Source organism: Grammomys surdaster, unplaced genomic scaffold (genome assembly GCF_004785775.1).
Source record: "Grammomys surdaster isolate TR1022 unplaced genomic scaffold, NIH_TR_1.0 67, whole genome shotgun sequence".
NCBI lineage: Eukaryota > Metazoa > Chordata > Mammalia > Rodentia > Muridae > Grammomys > Grammomys surdaster.
Window position 1 is genome coordinate 221,570 of NW_021604569.1, and position 19,523 is coordinate 241,092.

Consider the following 19,523-nt stretch of genomic DNA (forward strand, 5'->3'; position numbering starts at 1 on the left):
CTGAGAGGTGACTACTGAGAGACTTGCCTCGTGCTGCAGCATCACTCTGTCGATTAGCAGTGCTCGGATATGCTGCTTTTTTCCATGGAGCTGGAAAACAAATAGCAAACGCCTCAATAAGCTTTCACTGAATCCTCAAAACAAAGGGTAGAGCCAGACATGGTGGCACATACCTTTAATCTCAGAGGTAGGTGGATCACTCTGAGTTCCAGGCCACCCAGGGCTATGCAGATTGACCATGTCTCAAAACAAAACCAACTAACCAAGCAAACAAACAAACAAACAAAAAAGCCAATAACAATAACAAAGATGCAACCCAGACCATGAAAATGGACATAGGGGAGAAAAAGTGACTGAAGAGCAAACCCAACTGACGCACAGCTGACAACCAGAGTTCAGCTCCTGTGACCTACACTGGAAGTAGAGAACTGACTCTTGCAAGTTGTCCTCTGAACTCCACTCACAGATGTATGCCTCCACACACAAATAAGTAAATATAAAATTATTTGTAATTGTTATTCTTTATCACATTAGTCATCAAATGTAGCGGGATACTCCTCCACAAGTTGGGAGGAATAAGGAGAGGAAGAGGAGAAGGAGGAGAGGAAGAGGAAGAGTAAAGAGAGGAAGAGGAGTAAGGAGAGGAAGAGGAGAAGGAAGAGGAGGAGCTAAGGAGGCAGAGATGTAGGAGGCATAGAGGACCACACATGTATCGAGAACAGTCCTGGGTAACAACTTATATCTAGGTTAGTTATTTGGGTAACATCTCTAAGTGTGTGAGCATCTTGTCAATTGAGCATTACCAAACACATAAAGCCTTTGTTTAAGCTTTAAAGCATTAGCGTCTCATTTCTACCGGGTACCGCACTGCGTGGATGGTGCGATGGTCTGGGCTCAGCCCAGCCTTGTGGAGACAGCATGGAAGATTGGCCCCACACTGGCGTCTCATGGGTGGCAGGGTCGGTGTCTCTGACTGCTTGACCAGGTGGCCTGAGCCAAACTTCAGCAGTGAGAACACACCGATGCTCATGGCCTCAGGCCTAGCCTAGGGAAGATGGCGGCCTGTAACTATAAGCCAGATCTGGTGCCACCGATTTAAATAGTAACATCAACAATCAAAGCCCTCCAATTTTATCTTTTGTCTAAATCCTTCTATCTGCATCTTAAAAGCCTTGATTTAGGCTTTTTTTCCACCTAGATTCTAAATGTGACAGAACATTCTAACAGTCAGTACATACACTTTCCTGTATTCAAATCAAATCGATCCTAGCTTTCAGCTAGGTATGGTGGCTCATGTTTACAATGTATATTCTTTTTACTGCCTCTCCACTGCTGAATATGAACCAAAGGACTTTTTACCACCAAACTACTGACCTAATTTACCTTCTAGCATTCTTCCACTGCCTACCATAGCTCCCATTCCTGCTCACATTCTCCTCCATCTTCAGTGTCCAGCACAGATAGTAGAAAGGGATCTAGAGACTGAATTTGATCACCATCTACTAGAGAACACTGTTCTGAACAGCTTTGGGGTATTTTTCCTTCCAGGTGCCTAAAGAAGCTTATACTGATTTTCATATTGGATCATGAAATTAACACAAGAACTTTCCCTCAGATTCACATGAAGTTCATACCTGTGGGCAATCTTCTTCTTTTTTTCCTTTTTAAAATTTCCTCACATTTTTATAAGATAGCCTGAATGTTACTAAGCAAATCTCTACATGGATACATATATGATCATGAGTAACAGACATTATCACTTAATAAATTATTTTAAATTTAGGGCCTCACACATGCTAGACAAGTACTCTAAAAGTTAATGACAGTCCTAAGAAATAGGATCCATTTGATACGTTTCATGTTTGTAATCCACATACAGTATTCTCTTTTTTAAAATCTTCTTTTAAAAAGTCATATATTTTATTATTATGTAGCAAGAATCCTATAGCAAAAAAGGAAGAGGAGGAAGAAGTTGGTTTCATGCAATTCTCTTAAAGCTACTTATAGGTCAAATTTCCTCTATAAACAATAATCATCAAATCAGGACTACTATACATTTTTTCAAAAATAGTAATTCAGAATTTCAGGTGAAAATACTGACCCGATTTTCCATTGATTTCTTTACTAAGTTAAAGCTTTTCCATCGGGAGTCAAATTCATGTTTATGAGATCCTTGGAATTGCAAAAGGTCTCCAATGATCTGTGTTAAAGAATTTGAACATTTATTCAGAAGTCACCAGGCAAGAAAAGCACATTAACCATTACGGAGCTGTGGAGCCACTTCTACCTTTATGATGAGAAACAGTGATTTGGTATCATCTTCTGAATTATCAAGTATATGGCCTAAAATAGGAGAAGAAAAGTTTTAGCTAATCTTAATTATACAAACCCCAATCTGCTGTTTAAGGGGGGGGGTGATATTCACTCTAATTCAATTTAAAAAAAAAAAAAGTTAAGTAAAAGCACACCTGCCACAGGATACAATTTTAAAGTGTAGGAATACAGGGAAGTTACAGGCATATATACTTACTAAGAAGTTTCCTTATGACACTAGCAATTACTTCTCGGTGGTTTTCTCTGGATAGGTCTATTTAAAAAAATAATAATGAGATGGCATTTTAGACATGGAAAGTTCCTGATTTTATTTGTTTTTAACAACAGCTTAACCAAAGACCCTCTGAAAAGGAAAAGAGGAGGAGAGACGGCTTTGCCTTTAACATAGTTAAGTCAGTGGCTGAGTATGGTACACACTACCACTCAAAGCCTCCAAGCTTGAGCAGAGCATCGAGGCACACCTGTAACTCCAACACCTCAGAGAGTAAAACAAGGGATGGGTCAATGCTAGACTGCTCTAGGAAGCAAGACCCTGTCTCCAATCAATCCATAAATGAATAAACAGACACACATAACTGAGGATGGTGATTCACATCTGTAACCTCAGCACTTGGGAAGAAGAGGAAGAAAGAGCAGGAGCTGAAGGCAAGATGAGCCACAAGAGACTGGTCTCAAATGACCAAAATAAGATACTTATTTATGAAATATTTTGTCAAGGTGGGAGAGAGATGGCTGCGGGGTTAAAAGCACTTGCCGCTCTTACACAGGATGGGGGTTTAGTTCTCAGTACCCATATGGCATCTCATGACTAGCTCTAACTTCAGTTCCAGGGGATCTGACACCTTCTTCTGACCTCCATGGTAATGTGGTACACATACATATATGCAGAAAACACTTGTACACATACAATAAAAAAATAAATATATACTTTTTTTAAAGTAGGGGAGAGGAAAGAGAGAAAATACTATTGGGTGACCTAAATCCAACAGTTATACCTTAGAAACTAATGCATGTAACTAATTCTATTATTAACCCATCAGTAAGAAAATTTACTGTCTTTTTATTAAGGTTATAGTCTGAACTCTAATAAAATAAAACACAGTTGGTGGGGGGGAATGCTGGAAATTAATTAACCCAGGGCCTCAGGCATGGTGTGTGCTTTATCACTGAGCAATATCCCAAGTTGTTTCACAAAATACTAATTTTAAATTTACGAGTTGATATGTCCTCTCAGTGGTAGAACACTTCTCTATCCCCCTCGTATAGTTGAGACATCCTTTCAGTGGGAGAACACTTGTCTGTCCCCCTCATACAGTTGACATGTTCTCTCAGTGGTAGAATACTTGTCTGTCCCCCTCGTATAGTTGAGATGTCCTCTCAGTGGGAGAACACTTATCTATCCCCTCGTGTCTCTAGGTATGATCCCAGCATCACATCAAAAATTTTAATTGAATTAAAACTCATAGATGAACAGCTACAAAAAATCAACAGAATACAATATTCTCATTCACTTTAATGAATCATCCTAAAACAATAAAATATGGCTGGTGAGATGGCTTAGCTGGTAAAGGTCTTTCCAATGACTGATAGCCTACGTTTGAGGCCCAGAACCAACACAATAGAAAGAAAATCCAGTCTAGCAAGTTGTCCTCTGACCATGGAATGCACTTGTACACAGATAGATAACTGGACTTTAATTAAAAAAACATAAAATGAACATTACATAGCAAAGCTTACTTCTGAACACAGAAAGCAATGAAATTTATGAACCCAATTTCTGTTATTTGTTAATTCTTTATATAATAATTTCTAAAGTCGGAGGTAGAGACAGGGAGATCCCTGAGCTTGAGGCCAGCCTTGGTTATACAGTGAGATTCTGTCTCAGAAACAAACATGGACACTTAGTTTCTTCAGAGAAAAGAAAACAATTGTTGTATAGTGAGTATATTTTATATACCACAAAGAATCTAAGATCTACAACTACAAAACTACTCCATTCTAATCCTTACAAAAAAGCTACACAGAAACCTCTACAGATCTACTTCAGTTAGTATTGACATACCATGTTCCAGTCCCGTATACAATTTTGTTTCCTCTAAGGACACCATACTTGGTACCCTGTATAAAAACAAGAGAGTTTGCATTTATTAATAATATCAATACCAAAGGCCAAGGAAAAAAAATCTCATTGTTACAATGTTTAAGTTAAAACAAAGATAATGCCCTGTAACAAAACTTCTACTCTCTTGTACTTCAATTCCTTATACTTCTGAAGATTAATGCAGCTGTATCAGTAAGAACATATTAACTAACTTAAAGAAAGTGTTAAGTTAGTGCCTTCAAGGAAAAAAATCATCTCTCAATAGACATTATATTGATAACTGAATATTCAAGTGGAAAAGCTTAAATTCATCCATAAGCATTTATACATCTGCAAAAAGAAAACTCAGCTTTCTAATTATACAATTATACTTTACAATTCAGTCAACTTGTATTGCTGAAGTAACTAAGACAACATACGTGGCTCTCTAAATAATTATTACTCCTTCTCTTTCAACCAGCAAAACGGACCTTTCCTAACACAGTAGTAAAATGTGGTTTCTACATGGCTATCTGGAAATGCTTAATCTTAACTAAAGACCAGTCATGAGCCAGGCATGGTGGCCTGTGAACCCAGCACTCTGGAGGCTGCAGCCTACAGATCACTGTGAGTTCAAGGCCAGGCTGCGGCTACATAATGAGCTTCAGGCCAGCCTGACTAAAAAGTCAAACCCTTGAAAACAACAAACATTTGCCCAAAAGAAATATTTCAGTACAACCAGACGCAGCTAAGTTGAATAGATGGCTGAGAGCTACCTTTAGATTTATAAGAACTCATTTTATGGGAGAATTAAGAATTTATACATCGGAATTTATATATACGTTTACCTCAATTTTCACAATTTCAAAACTGGCTCCAGCTACTCTATTATGCAGAGAAGATACTTTCTAAGATGTAGAACATAGGTACAAGTGCAAAGGAAGAATAGAATGAACAAATCCAACCTAGGGCAATGGAATAATACACAAAAACTGTTATTACCTAATATTATAAGCTTGCAACATGTATAATGGGGAAGGAAACACCACTTTTCAATCAACATACCCAAGGGTACTCGCAAAAGCAGCTAAGCTGCAAGCATTCTATCTGGCTTACAAATCCTAACTATAGATAGCTCATGACTTCAGAATCCTGGTTCCTCAACTATCCTGTTGACCATCACTCAGATCCTAGGACAGCAAATCTCAAAACCAAACCAACAGATTATAAACAAGGAATGGTTCTTTCTCGCTAACGTATTTTAAGATTCCTTAACATCTTATAGCATAAAATGCTACTTTGCTTTTATGAGATTTTCTAAAGATATGTTTTCTTTCTATAGAGTTTCAACCTGTGGCAACGAGTGCAAATTTCAGCATTTTGTTAACTTTTTATGATCAAACATAAGTATGTACCCAAAAATCCAAGCCAGAAAAGCATAAGAAAGCCTTACAATGAGTCTCTAGTGCACTAAACAGAAAAGAACAATGACAAAGTGCGTGGGAGCTGTTACCACCTTCTTGGTGGAACACTGGAAAGGGTTTGCCATCCCTGGCTTGTGAGAACAGAAACCTTCACTGCAGATACAAAACTACTAGTTGTCTCAAGTAAAACTGTAACACTACTCAGTTTCTACTCAGTACCACAGAACACTAAATATTCAGTCACTCGACCTTAATAAGATTAAAAAATAATTTCTATAGTTAATGATTTTCCATAATTCTTTCTGCATAAAAAAAGAAAAAAACCTATCAAAGGTGTACAGAGACATCATGGTCAATACAACGCTTGCTGCACCAGGCTGACATTAGACTCAAGGACCCAAGTAAAAAGCTGAACACGGTGCACAGTGCTGGGGAGAATGTAAAGAAGAACCTCGAGGGGTTACTGGTCAGTCACTCTAGACAAAGCTGCAAAACCAGGTATGGGGAAACCCTGTCTCAAAAACGAAGGTGGAGAATGCTGGAGAAAGACATCCAACAGCAACCTCTGGCCTTCACATATGTTGCCCCATACAGACCCACACAACACAAATACTACACAAACACTATCACTTAATAGTCCATAGAGTATTTCATTATATGGATTGCTGGCTCTTCTAACATCAATCATATTTAAAAACAAATATTACCTGAAAAGCCTAAATCTAATTTCATAAATATATGTGTCAACTCTGAATTGCTTTTCTATCATTTATTTTAATTAAACAAAACAAATACCCTGCATTATTTCATGGTCTGTTGGGTAATATCAAATAGAAAAACAAATCTACTTTTAAAGGTTTTAAAGTATTGAAACTTAAAAATAGTTTATTCTTTTCCTATTTTTTGGGACACAAATTAAAATATAACTTCCATATCATTCATATATAAGGTATTTAATTATACTTAAACTTTAATTTTGTTACCAAGAATTCCCTTTATATTAATTTATCTAAGAACCAACTTTAATTCCATCTCTTTCTACCTATCACAAATTAACTCTAATTGGTTTGACATATTTTACAGCAAATGTTTCTGAATGAGTATATACATCGTATGTGGTAGCACAGGTCTATATACTCGAGGCCAGCCTGTGTTACATAGAGAAAACAAGCAAAGAGCAAACTACAATTTAAGTTCCATATTCCCCTGTATGAAGTCCATTCTGCTCACTCATCCATCTATCCGTCCATCCGTCCGTCCATCCATCCATCCATCCATCCATCTATCCATCTTAGCAGCTATTATCATTTGTATTGAGAACTAAACACATTTCTGAAAAACAATTCCAATATAACACAGTATAAACAGTTCTACATGTTAATGATAACGGAGTAAAATCAGTATCATTGTTCCTAGAACAGGCTGCCCACTTTATAACAAAACACCTTAGACTACCACATTATCTGTCCCATTAGATTGCAATCATCTTATATTTAGGTAGAATTAGAACAATTAAAACTGGTGACAAACAGAGGATGCTAAAAAATGAAGAAATGACAAAAACATAAAGGAAAAAAATGAAAGTCAGATGTATACAAAGACTGGATCATTTGTCACCAAACAGGTACAACTGTATTATACGTAAGTCTTTCCCAAGAATCCTTCTCCATTCTGAATAAAATAAATAAAAAGATTTACAATCAAGCCACTGGCAGGTGTGCCTCTCGTAATCTACAAGTTCACAAGAGACAGTTGGCCATCTCTTTGTACCCAGCTCTCTGCATCCATAACAGATGAAACTAACACAACTGAAGAGCTACCATGGGAACAGAGGACTGCTAAGAGGAACTTTACACACTGGAGATTTAAATGTAAGTATGAGAACAGATTTTCATGTCTGAGACACAAAGCTTTTAAAAATCAATGGAAACAATCAGAAGGCGAAATAAGGAGAAAACAGGGTTACTCACCGTGGAGTAGTAACTGTTTCCTTTCCTGTGTGCAGCTTCCCCAGCAGTGCTGGGTAGTTTCCTGGAGGTGCCAAGAGAGGTTAGCTAGCCCTGCCCCTCATTGTATACGCAACACAACCTTTCACACATCAATGAAATGGTCTCAAGCTTAGTTGGTAAGAATTTTTGAGTGGACAGTTAGTAACAGCTGAGATCCCAGAGAATGACTTGACTATGATGCATCAGATCAGAGGAAAGGTGAACAAAGTAAAAGATGTATTTGGAGATGAAAATGGTGACTCCTCTACCTTGAGTAACCCTGTTTTTTAGATGTTAGTTTCTGCATCCTGTAATATCTGGTTAGACCTAAAAGATTTTAACAGAAAGTGGACTGAAAAGGAGAAAATTGAGGATTTCAGGATTAAAGGCAATGTCCAAAGTCCCTGTGTGACAACGGAAAGACATAATCCAATTTTCACATCTATACAGGTAGAACTGTACTTCCTAACTACTGTAGCAGTAGTGCCTCTCTTAAAGTCTCAGGAGCAAAGAAGGGAGAAATTTCATTCTAAGATTCATTCAGCAATGTATGGCATCGAGCATAACTGCTTAAAGTTCAAACTGTTTTAAGTTGTAATAAGCTGAAAAGCTTTTGGCCTTAATTACCCTCAAGGATCTTATGTGCACACGTTTGACACTCAAAAGTTTACAGTAACTACAGGTAGTGACTCCTCCCCATCCCCACCCCCACCCCCACCAAACTGCTCCATCATTTACTTTTAAACTTTGCATTTAGCTTTTTGTATTTGCCTGTCACTCATTGTACAGCACAGGAAAAAAAAGTTTTGCATTTAGTAGCTATTCCCATAATAGTGAAATTAATATCATCACATGAACTCCATTAAAAACAGAGCTACTTAGAAGTGAAGTAGGCATCTGTTCTTCATCACAGTTTTCCAGAGGACAAATGATATCACCAACAAATACAGAAACCAGACCTGATTTGATACTGAGTCACTTGACTCTAAGTGTAACACAACATGATACATTTTTTTATACACAAAACTTAGATGAAGAATTTAAATACACATTGAAAAACATTTTTTGAGTTGCTAATAGTTCCCCAAATTGCTGTGGTATTTTAACACCTGAGGCTTTACACTAATAGACTCACCACTATAATGCAGCCTATTCTCTCCATACACGGGATTCCCTCCATTGCCTTCAGACTAAAGTCTACCTCAGGGTTCTCTCAGCTTCAATCTGCTCAAAGTCTCTGTGAACTACACTCTATTCATTCTTCACACTTAGGGTGTCACAGGATGTAGCCACTGATTTAATTTTTTTTTTCAACTCAATTTAGATGACTTTTTAACAACCATTTTACTGTAGGAGAATAGCATTTTAGAAGGTTTAAAGGCTATTTTATTAGTTTTGGATTTATTCACTTCTTTAATAAAAGTGAAAATAGTGCACGCAAGAAATAAAAGCACAGTGTTGTACTCCACATTTTTGGATAAAGACAATACAAACTATTACTGGAAATATTTTGCTAATTACCTAAAAGCCAATGGAAAGCTTTTGTTTGTTTTCTTTTTTTTTTTTTAATTCCCACTTAATAGAGGAGAGCCCTGGCAGTTTTAGCAGAGGACCTGGGTTTGATTCCCAGCACCACATAGATGACAGCTTAGAGTTATATGGAGTCTGTAACTCCAGTTCCACGGACATCTGTTGCCCATACATATAAAATAATGAAATAAAGGAAAAAAATGTAAGTTTCTACTTGGCAATTTAAATCAAAGAGATGATGACTTGTTTTTAACTCTAAAGAACATAGTCATTATTCTGCACAGACACAGAACACGTTTGATTTTAAAAACTATATTTAATGTGTTTTATATGATTTAATTATATTGTATATTAAATTTTTTATCCAGAAGTGATGGTTTGTGTCCCCCTACCCACTGTTCTTTCTGTCTCACTATGGCCAAACCTCATATTTTCCAACTTTCCACCTCAGCTTCCTACAATTACAAGTATGAGAAGACAAGCCTGCTAACTTTAAGAAATCTAAAGTATAAAACTTTTCAGTCTAAATTATATTTCTAGTGGAAAACCTCATGAGTAGAACTCAGTGTCAATTTCAGAGCTTAAATAGTGCTGTATTATATGGCACTTAGTAATATACTCATTTTTTTTTAGGAAAAGGCATCTCATAAAAATCAAATTGACGTTCTAATAAACAAGTATAGAAATTTTTTCTTGAGGGGAGAAAGGTTGAAACAAAATCTTGCTACGCAGCCCAGGCTGGCCTCAAACTTAAAATTCTCCTACCTCAGCCACTCCAATACATATGTGAGCCACTGAATCTGGTTTATAAGGAACTTTTGTAACAGCCAGGCTTGGTGGCTCACACCTGTAAGCCCAATATGCTGGAGGCTTAAGGTAGAAGCACTGGTGTGTGTTTTGAGCTTAGCCAAGTCTACAAAGGGACCTTAATCTCAAACAAACAAACAAACAAACAAACAACCCAACCAATCAACCAAACAGAAAATCCCAGAAAGAAAGACGAAGACTTGCCTCTCTGATCGTATACACGGCAGAGCTATGTGCCAAGATAAACTGCAAGGGAAGCACAGGAGCCCCCTCAACCGGCCATTTACCATTGCATCCCAACCATCCTAAGACACAGGCTCGAGCTCTCAGACAAATTACTACACTGAATGGCCACAATACTTCCTTGTTAACACTTTCTGTAGAACTCTATTGACACACCCAATTTGGTAAGCAGGAAACAGCACTCTGTGTGCTATACAAGGGCTGTGTTTAAAATATGGCACGGATTAAGATCATTGGAGAGAAAAGGGTCAAAGGGCTCTCATTTTTAAATATATGTGAAAATTAATCTTTCTTAACAAAAATGAACATTGGTAAAATTGTTCTTGTATCCAACTATAAAATAGATGAGTGAAAAAAAATCTAATTTTTTTTCAAAGACTCACCAAATTCTTAAACAAGCTTAAAACAGATTTTGCCTCCTAAATTACAGTACTATTTCTACACTTAACACTCTAAAGTTCTATGATAGGAAATGTTTTGGCCCGGCAGTGGTGGCACAAGCCTTTAATCTCAGCACTTGGGAGGCAGAGGCAGGTGGATTTCTGAGTTCAAGGCCAGCCTGGTCTACAGAGTGAGTTCCAGGACAGCCAGGGCTACACAGAGAAACCTTGTCTCAAAAAAGAAAAAAAAAAAGAGAAAGAAAAAAAAATGCTTTTAGGGTGAAATAATAGAATATGTTTTGGAAAGTATAACTCCAAACAACCATACAAAGTATAGTCATGTTCCTGAACACTCTTCCAGCAACGCCTTTTATGGTTCTATTAAAAATTAAAAAGCAAAAAACAGCAAATAATTTCTCCAATCCCCAATTTTTAAGGATAGCTATCTACTCATTTTTTATGTGATCTTCATTACCTTTCTCAGCAATAAGATAGATGCTGGGAGAAATCTCATAATAACCCAGCTGCTGACCCCTCACGCTGAGGGGGCACTCACTTCATGGCACCTCCACTGTGCACAGCCCAGAGGGCAGCACCAGCAATGGATGAAATATTCTACATGATGTACCGAAAAGCAACACTGAAGCAATGGTAGTAAAAACACTCTCCTATAGGATTGGTTTGGGCTGTAGGATCCTAACTCGATGCTGACTGCTGGCAAAGTAGGGTTTGTTTTGTTTGTTTGCTTGCTTTTTAAAAAAGAAGAGTATCAATCTTAAATTAATACTTCTTAACTGTTGTTTTAAAATGTACTAGCATGTAAAGATATTCTATCTTGCAACTATATGAAAAATCTAGATAAAAACCTTTAACAACTTCACAGACCTAAATTATACCTTAGATTTTCTTTTTGCTCTAAAAATTACAAATATGAAAGATTAAATAATTCAGAAACAACATCAAGAACAAAACAGTAGCCCATGAAGTAGGTAAACTTAAAATATAGTCAAATGTCAAAAGAGTAAAACATGTAGTTTTTTGGGTGTTTTGTTTTGTTTTTACTTACAAGTTAGTAACTGGCTCTCCTTTCAATGGAGGTAGAAGGTTCCCTGAACCAATCAAGCAGTTGTGTACTATAGTCAGACTCTGTAGAATATCATCTCTAGACAATATAAGAAATATAGTCATATTTTAGAAGATACCTAATGCATTTTATCAAGATTATCACTTACTGTTTCAACACAAACATACTCATTACTAATGCTAGGCCTACTTACACTTAATCAGGCTTTAAAGAAATAGTTACAAATAATAACTAACTACACTCTGAGGATACTTTAGTTTAATTAACTAAATACAAAAATCTGTACCACTAACAAGAAGTAACAATAGAAAACATGTCTACCTAATTTCAACTCTTAAACACGGAATTGGGGGAAAAAAGAGGGGGGGATAAATCTAGCTACAAAGAAATTGGAAAAAAAGAAAAAGAAAAAAAGATAAAAAAATCTAGTTACATATGTACATCCAAAAAGCAGTTAGCATATTGTATAAGTCATATTGCTAGTCAATGAAACTTCTTCCTCCAAATCTTACTTATGTCTATTAAAGATTTCTGGCATTTGATAAACACTAAATTTCTTATTATTTCCAGAACTTTCAAAAATTTAAACTATAAAGGCCCAATGGATTAAAAATAACTATTTCTTGCTAAATTCCTATGGAAAATAAAATCTCAGTTACATAACCCCAACGTCAACAGTAAGAGCTACTAAAGGAATCAGTGAGTCTCTATGTTCAGTAGAGAGACAAAGGTATCTCCTTTGAAAAGGACATACCTTACCTATACTTTCCAATACAAGCAAGGGAAACTGCTAAGTAGAAAAGCGTTTCTGCCAAAAAGCTGGGAGGGTAATGTGGGGCTAGTTTTTCTATTTAAGCTGTTTAGGTGTGTTCAGGTCTTTATCCCTAGTACCTAGGAGGCAGAGACAGATAGACCTCTTGAGTTCCTGGTCTATATGGTGAGACTCTGTCTCAAAATAAAACAAAAACAAAAACAGAAAAAGAAAATATAAACAAACAATATCAAAACCCTAAAATATTTAGATGGGGCTGTAATTATTAGCACACTGTCTGTCTAGCATGCATGATTTCCTGAGTTTGATTTCCAGCCTTGCATAACCTAGGCATGACAGGACATGATTATGCTAGCTCTTGGGAAGTGGAAGCAAGAGAATCAGAAGTTGAGGGCTTCAAAAACCCAAACTAAATCACACACTCAAAACAACAGTTGAAACATTGATGAATTTTGTTACATAGTGTTCAATGTTTTCCTCAGTACATTTAATACACATTTTTAAAACAAACATTGAATATGTTTATGTATCATGGGGCTGCAGATGACTCAGAGGTTAAGAGTACTGGTTTCTCTTACAGAGGACCTGAGTTCAGTCCCCAGCAACCACATGGTAACTCACAACCAGCAACTATAAGTTCTAGGGATCCAAAGCCTTCTGTGACTTCTGTAGCCAGTAAGCATGTTCATGGTATAAACATGCAGAAGAAACACTCATACACAAAAAAAATCAAATAAACCTTCAAAAGAAGATTTTTGAAAAAGGAAATATATGCATCAGATAACAGAAGTTGGGGCAGGCACTGAGACTTGACTAATTTATAATGGAAGAAAACTAACCTAGACATTTCAAGTTCTCCATCTCCACAACACTGGAGTTTGTTAAGCTCAGGCTGAAGAAAGGAGTCTAACAAATAGAAGGCGAAAGAGACTTCCTCTGAAGAAGGAACGTGCCACTGGATCCCCAGATTCCACAAATCTCCAGGCTTACCCCAGTCCTAGAAAAGAGAAGCTTTTCATTAAGTTGGAGGAAAACATGTATATACAATACTTCTAGAAATATGAGCCAGTATCTGCAAAAGAGACTCATTAAAAAAATTCATTTTTATTACTCTTGAATGTCTCCCTAAAAGCCACTTAATAAACATTTACTGTAGAAGAGAAAGCAAGTTTATATCAAGCCAGCTAGTTGAGGACTAACATTATATATAACTCTGGAAGTTAGATATGGCACACCCATTGCAGATAGGTAGAAAACTACCCAGGCACCAGCTATCACAGCACAGGAGTAGTTGACACAGGAAGATCAACTTCAAGGCCAACCTAGGCTATGTAGCCGGAAGGAAGGGTAGAGTTTTAGCTCCATGACAAGTTAAAAAGCACAAGGTTACTACACTTCAGTAACAGCTTAAAACAATGTACTTTAAAACAGAGTTGGGGTTGGAGAGATGGCTCATCAGTTAAGAGCAATGCTTTCCCAGGGCATTGGGATTTGGATTCTATCACTCATAGTGGCTCAAAATTCTCTAACTCCAGTTTCAGATCCAGTGTCCTTTTCTAGCCTTTGTGGGCACCAGGCACATATATGGTTCAGGCACACTTAATAAATAAACAAATTAAAAAAAAAAAAAGACTTGACATTTCTATACACATCAAGAAAAATCATCCCCAAATTACTTAAGAACCCAATATATTCTTTAATCCTAAATGACTGAAAATGCTTGCCTTGATAGGGAAGTATTCAGAAGGCGGCTTGTTAAAGCCACCTGGAACACTGCAGTACTCTGTGGGGTAGATTAGTGTGGTAGAACGAAGAAGATGATGCAGAAGGTTGCAAGACAGTGTGTAGCCCTGCTTACAGGTCAGGTGTAAGGTTCGCTGGAGAATCTTTACAAGCTGCTCCCTATACAGAAGTAACTTCTTCCCATCCACACGAGTAATCTGAAAAGACAGGGAAAAAATACTTAAAGGCATTTGGTTTTAAGTCTAGAATTACTAATCAATCCAAGGTTCACTCAATATTTGACACTACAGTAGCTTAAAAACAGCATCTCTGTAATGGCTTTAACTCATTTGAAAATTATTTTAGAAGCATCATTTTTAACTATACTTTAGTAATTAATTTTTAAAAAAAATCAAAACATATTTTCTAACTTTATGTTTGATATGCCAAAGTAACATCCCTTTCAAAAGAATCAGTATTTATTTAAAGGAACAAAATGTATGCATTTAAATTTCTAGACTATCTCATAAAGAAAACTCAAGTTTGAATGGTGATCAAATTTTGACTGTAAAAGATTTCTAAGAGTTGGGTGGTGTACATCTTCAGAGACTCTAGAGGCATTGTCAGGCACATCTTGGTGAGTTGGAGGCCAACCAGGGCCACAAAGTGACAATCCTTTCCCCACAAAAAAACAAAACATAAAATTTAAAAATTCCAAATCTGGTAAACTCCCAAATGATAAGTTATTCATCTTTAACAGAAAAGTGGACTGGGAAAATTTCCATCTTATTTGACAATGACAGACTTTTAAATATTCTATCTTCCTGAAGCTAAAGCCTGGCTTGGTGGTATGTGTCTCTAAATTCAACACTCAGGAAGGCAAGAAAGATTACCATGACTGTCTACATATTGGATGTATAATGAGACCTTGTCTCATCAAAAACCAAACAAACAAAACAAACAAAAACAAACAAGCAAAAAACCAAAAAACCAAAGACTAAACTCTAGAAGCAAGCCAGCGCTTTCTTCCAGATGCTTACGATACCTCAGAAAGCAGCTGAAGGTTCCACAGCAACTCCTTGTCCAGCTCTTCCTCATTCAGCACATCGTCATCTACAATGGCAAAATAGCATCAGGGGAGAGTCACATGAGCCCAGGGGGGTTCATAGGATAATGTAAAATACTTTACATTAAAGTATTTCTATTTTATATTCCTAATAGTTCAGAAAATCTTTCAGGGAGACTTAAGTCTTCATAAAGGTGAAGTCACTTCAGAAGGAAGTGAAAACTATTTTTAAGAAAGTCATCAGGCTGTGATGGCACACTCTTTAATCCCAGCACCTACAAGGCAGAGATGGGTGGATCTCTTGAGTTTAAGGTCAGTTTGGTCTAGAAATCAACTTATAAAACAGTGAGACCTACACAGAAGATCTATTTTCCAAAAAGAAAGACAGAAAGAAAGACAGAAAGACAGAAAGAAAGAAAAAGGGAGGGAGGGAGGGAGGGAGGGAGGGGGAGAGGAGGGGAAGAGAAGGAAGGAAAAAAAAAGGAAGGACAAATAGACCAAGAAAAAAAAAAATAAAAGAAAATCAACAAACTAACCAAGACTTCTGCCACTGACATCTCACAAAAAGATTGACATTTTCAAAGTAGCTCCTGATAGCTGTTTCATGAAAACATTAATTCAATATGGCATGACTTCAAAGTTACTTACTAATCTGGATGACATACTATGTGCGCATGTGGAAGGGAGGCATAGGGGTGGGTACACCTTTAATGCCAACACTTGAGAGGCAGAGGTAGGTGGGTACCTGTTAGTTCCAGGACAGCCAAGGTGACATGGAGATCCTCTCTCAAAAGATAAACAAACAAAATATAAATGCTACACAGACTAAAGGATCTGTTAATATTATCAGAGTTCTAGGAACCAAGAAAAATTTATTTGAAAATTATGCAGACAGAATGAGGTTTTACTTCTTGTGACTTACTCATTGTAAGCTGGGTTATAACACCATAGCAGTGGGGAACAAAGAGCTTCAGGGATTCTTCTGGGCAACACTGAAAATGCATTATTATTAATAAGGTGTCATTCATTTCAAGTAAATACTTAACAGTCATAAGATATGAAGCAGCACTATTTCCAACGGCAAGAACACTGTGTCTTAGTAACAAGTACTTAGGAAATATCCATACCCCGCCTCCCCGCTAGCACAGCCGGTGGCTCTGACCGGCTGCCACCCGGCATGAACATCATGGATTTCAATGTGAAGAAGCTGGTGGCCGACTCGGGCACCTTCCTCAGCCAGGCCGTGCAGTTCACAGAAGAAAAGTTTGGCCAAGCAGAGAAGACAGAACTGGATGCTCACCTGGAAGACCACCTTAGCAAAGCTGAATGTACCAAAATATGGACATAAAAAATAATGAAACAGACTGAAGTGCTGTTGCAGCCAAATCCAAATGCCAGGATAGAAGAATTCGTTTATGAGAAACTGGATAGAAAAGTACCAAGTCGTATAAACAACCCGGAACTTTTGGGACAATATATGATTGATGCAGGGACTGAGTTTGGCCCAGGGACAGCTTATTAAATGTGGAGAAACACAGAAGTGAATTGGAACAGCTGACAGAGAGCTGATTCAAACATCAGCCTTAAATTTCCTCACTCCTTTAAGAAACTTTATAGAAGGGGATTACAAAACAATCGCAAAAGAAAGGAAACTGTTACAGAGTAAGAGACTGGATTTGGATGCCGCAAAAACAATACTAAAAAAGGCAAAAGCTGCAGAAACTAAAAGTTCATCTGAACAGGAATTAAGAATAACTCAAAGTGAATTTGATCGTCAGGCAGAGATCACCCAACTTCTGCTAGAGGGAATCAGCAGTACACACGCCCATCATCTCCGCTGTCTGAATGACTTTGTAGAAGCCCAGATGACTTACTATGCACAGTGTTACCAGTACATGTTAGACCTACAAAAACAACTGGGAAGGTAGCATCTCCCTTTTATATAGGAAAGGCATGATAAAGGGGAGGTTGGGCTCAGTGGGTAAGCACTGGGCAAACAAGCATGGCGACCTGAGGGAATCAGACACAGCAGCATGGGTCTGTTACCCCAGCACTGCAACAGCCAGATAGGAGGCAAAGCAAGAGAATCCACTTCCCAGGCCAGCCAGCAGGGTCATGAGGGAGGGCGGCAGGAAGAGGAATCAGTGAACAAACAAAGCATGACACGTGCTGTGCTAAAGCTCTACTCTGCACACTAACAACAACAACAACAAGACATCATTTGTTTAGGTCCTGATGAAAGATGTTGAGACGTTTTTATATGTGGGGGCTGGTGACATGGCTCAGTGTGTAAAGGCTCCTGCTGCCAAGCCTAATGACCTGAGTTCAATTCCCAGGACCCACACGGTGAAAGGAGAGAACGCCTGAAAGGTATCCTCTGATGTACACATGACCTCCACACGCCCACCATGGCACACGAACACACACACCCCAAAGAAAATAAATGAAATTTAATTTAAAAAAAAAAAAGAAATATCCATACACTTATAACCCAAAGAGGTTGGCGAGGAAGAAAGAATATTTGAGGCCAACTTGGGCTAAAACAAGACACAGTATCTAAACAAAAATCAAAATACAACAAAACTTACCTTTACAGCAGCTCGGCACATGTCTGCCACCATGCGACCTGCAACTCTTGTTTCAAATATATGTGAAACAGAAAAGTTAAAGACCTTCTGAAGGGCCACCTATTGATACAGAAGAAATGAAAACACTCAATCAGCGTAATTCTTTAGAAATTAACTATCTTGTGAAACATTAAAGAAAATAATACTATTCCAACATTAACTAAGAAGTAAAATTTTAACTACTGATTAAATTCAGGTCTAAAACACAGTTTCTGTGGATGATAATTTAAAACACTTGAGGGGGGCTGACAAGACAGCTGAGCAAGTAAAGGTACTGTCACCTTTACCTGAGTGTAAGCCTCAGAATCTGCATTGCAGAAAGAGAAAACAGACTACCCATGCAGTCTCCACATGCGCAGTGGCACGCACCCCAATATAGACAGGAGAGAGAGAGAAGGAGGTAAGGGAGGAAAAGTTAAAAACAAAAATCATTTGGAGAGCAGGAGTTGATTTGAAATAGAAATGCTATCTACCATTACAGTAAATGGAAGCCAAATACAATTTAATCACTTCCAATAATTAATACAATAGAACAGAAAATTGTTTGGATATCTATTTCTTAAAATTTGTCATTCTCTCAAGTATCAACTATAAATTGTTCTATCTACTTTAAAGAGCTGAAACATGCCAAGTGTGGGGGCTTACATCTATAATCCCAGTGAGTGAGGAACTGAGACAAGAGAATCACTGCACACTCAGAGTATCCTGGGATACATAGCAAGCTCCTGGATAGCCTGGGTATAGATCCAAGACCTTGTCACAAAACCAAACCAAACCAAACCAAAAACCCAGAGACTTGAAGTAGTCTACTTAATTTTACAACATCACAAAATCTTAATCTACATTGAAGGAATAGATTAACAAATATCAAAAATTAGAAACAAGGCTTGTCTGCTAAGAGATGGGTTATGTTCACTTCCTTACATTCTTTATAGTATTTATTTTTTGTTGCTGGGTTTTTGTGTTTGGATTTTTGTCTGTTTGCTGTTTATTTTGGTTGGTTTGAGACAGTCCCATGCAGCCTGGCTGGCTTGAGAATGACCCTGAACATGTCTTTCCTATCTCCTCCTCTCAATGCTAAGATAAGAACTGGTGTGCCAGCTCCTGCCTTTAATCTGAGCATTAAAGAGGCAGAGGCAGGCAAGTTGTTAAGTGCTAGGGCAGCCTGGTCTACATAGTGGGCTCCAGGACAGCGAGAACTACATAGGGAGACCAGGTCTCGAAAACAAAACAAATGCTAGGACAACAGGTGTGTATTACTATACCTGACTATGCTCATATATTCTTAGCAACCATTATACGAGGGTGTAGAATAGCTGAGTTTTTAATCAGGATGAACATATTAAATGTTGAAGGAAGGAAACAAATAGAAACAGTAATTTTAAAGACCATATACCTAGAGACATGAGACACTGTTAGGTGAATGGAAGTTTATGCCTTAGAAGGACATCATTTCTAATTCATTA

At 37.5% G+C, this 19,523-nt stretch overlaps 1 protein-coding gene and 1 pseudogene across 1 annotated transcript in view; one reads left to right on the plus strand and one right to left on the minus strand.

The window, feature by feature from the left end:
- Positions 1–19,523, minus strand: part of Psme4 (proteasome activator subunit 4) — a 104,115-nt gene that overhangs the window by 38,239 nt on the left and 46,353 nt on the right. The window contains exons 15-25 of the mRNA XM_028776995.1: positions 18,019–18,117; positions 16,353–16,422; positions 15,410–15,477; positions 14,367–14,582; positions 13,482–13,639; positions 11,853–11,948; positions 4,397–4,452; positions 2,531–2,587; positions 2,288–2,343; positions 2,102–2,200; positions 28–90 (exon numbers count right to left, since the gene is read on the minus strand). Of these exons, the coding sequence (XP_028632828.1) occupies positions 28–90; positions 2,102–2,200; positions 2,288–2,343; positions 2,531–2,587; positions 4,397–4,452; positions 11,853–11,948; positions 13,482–13,639; positions 14,367–14,582; positions 15,410–15,477; positions 16,353–16,422; positions 18,019–18,117 (1,038 nt within the window). The remainder of the gene's footprint in view (positions 1–27; positions 91–2,101; positions 2,201–2,287; positions 2,344–2,530; positions 2,588–4,396; positions 4,453–11,852; positions 11,949–13,481; positions 13,640–14,366; positions 14,583–15,409; positions 15,478–16,352; positions 16,423–18,018; positions 18,118–19,523) is intronic.
- Positions 16,608–17,358, plus strand: LOC114629289 (annotated as a pseudogene).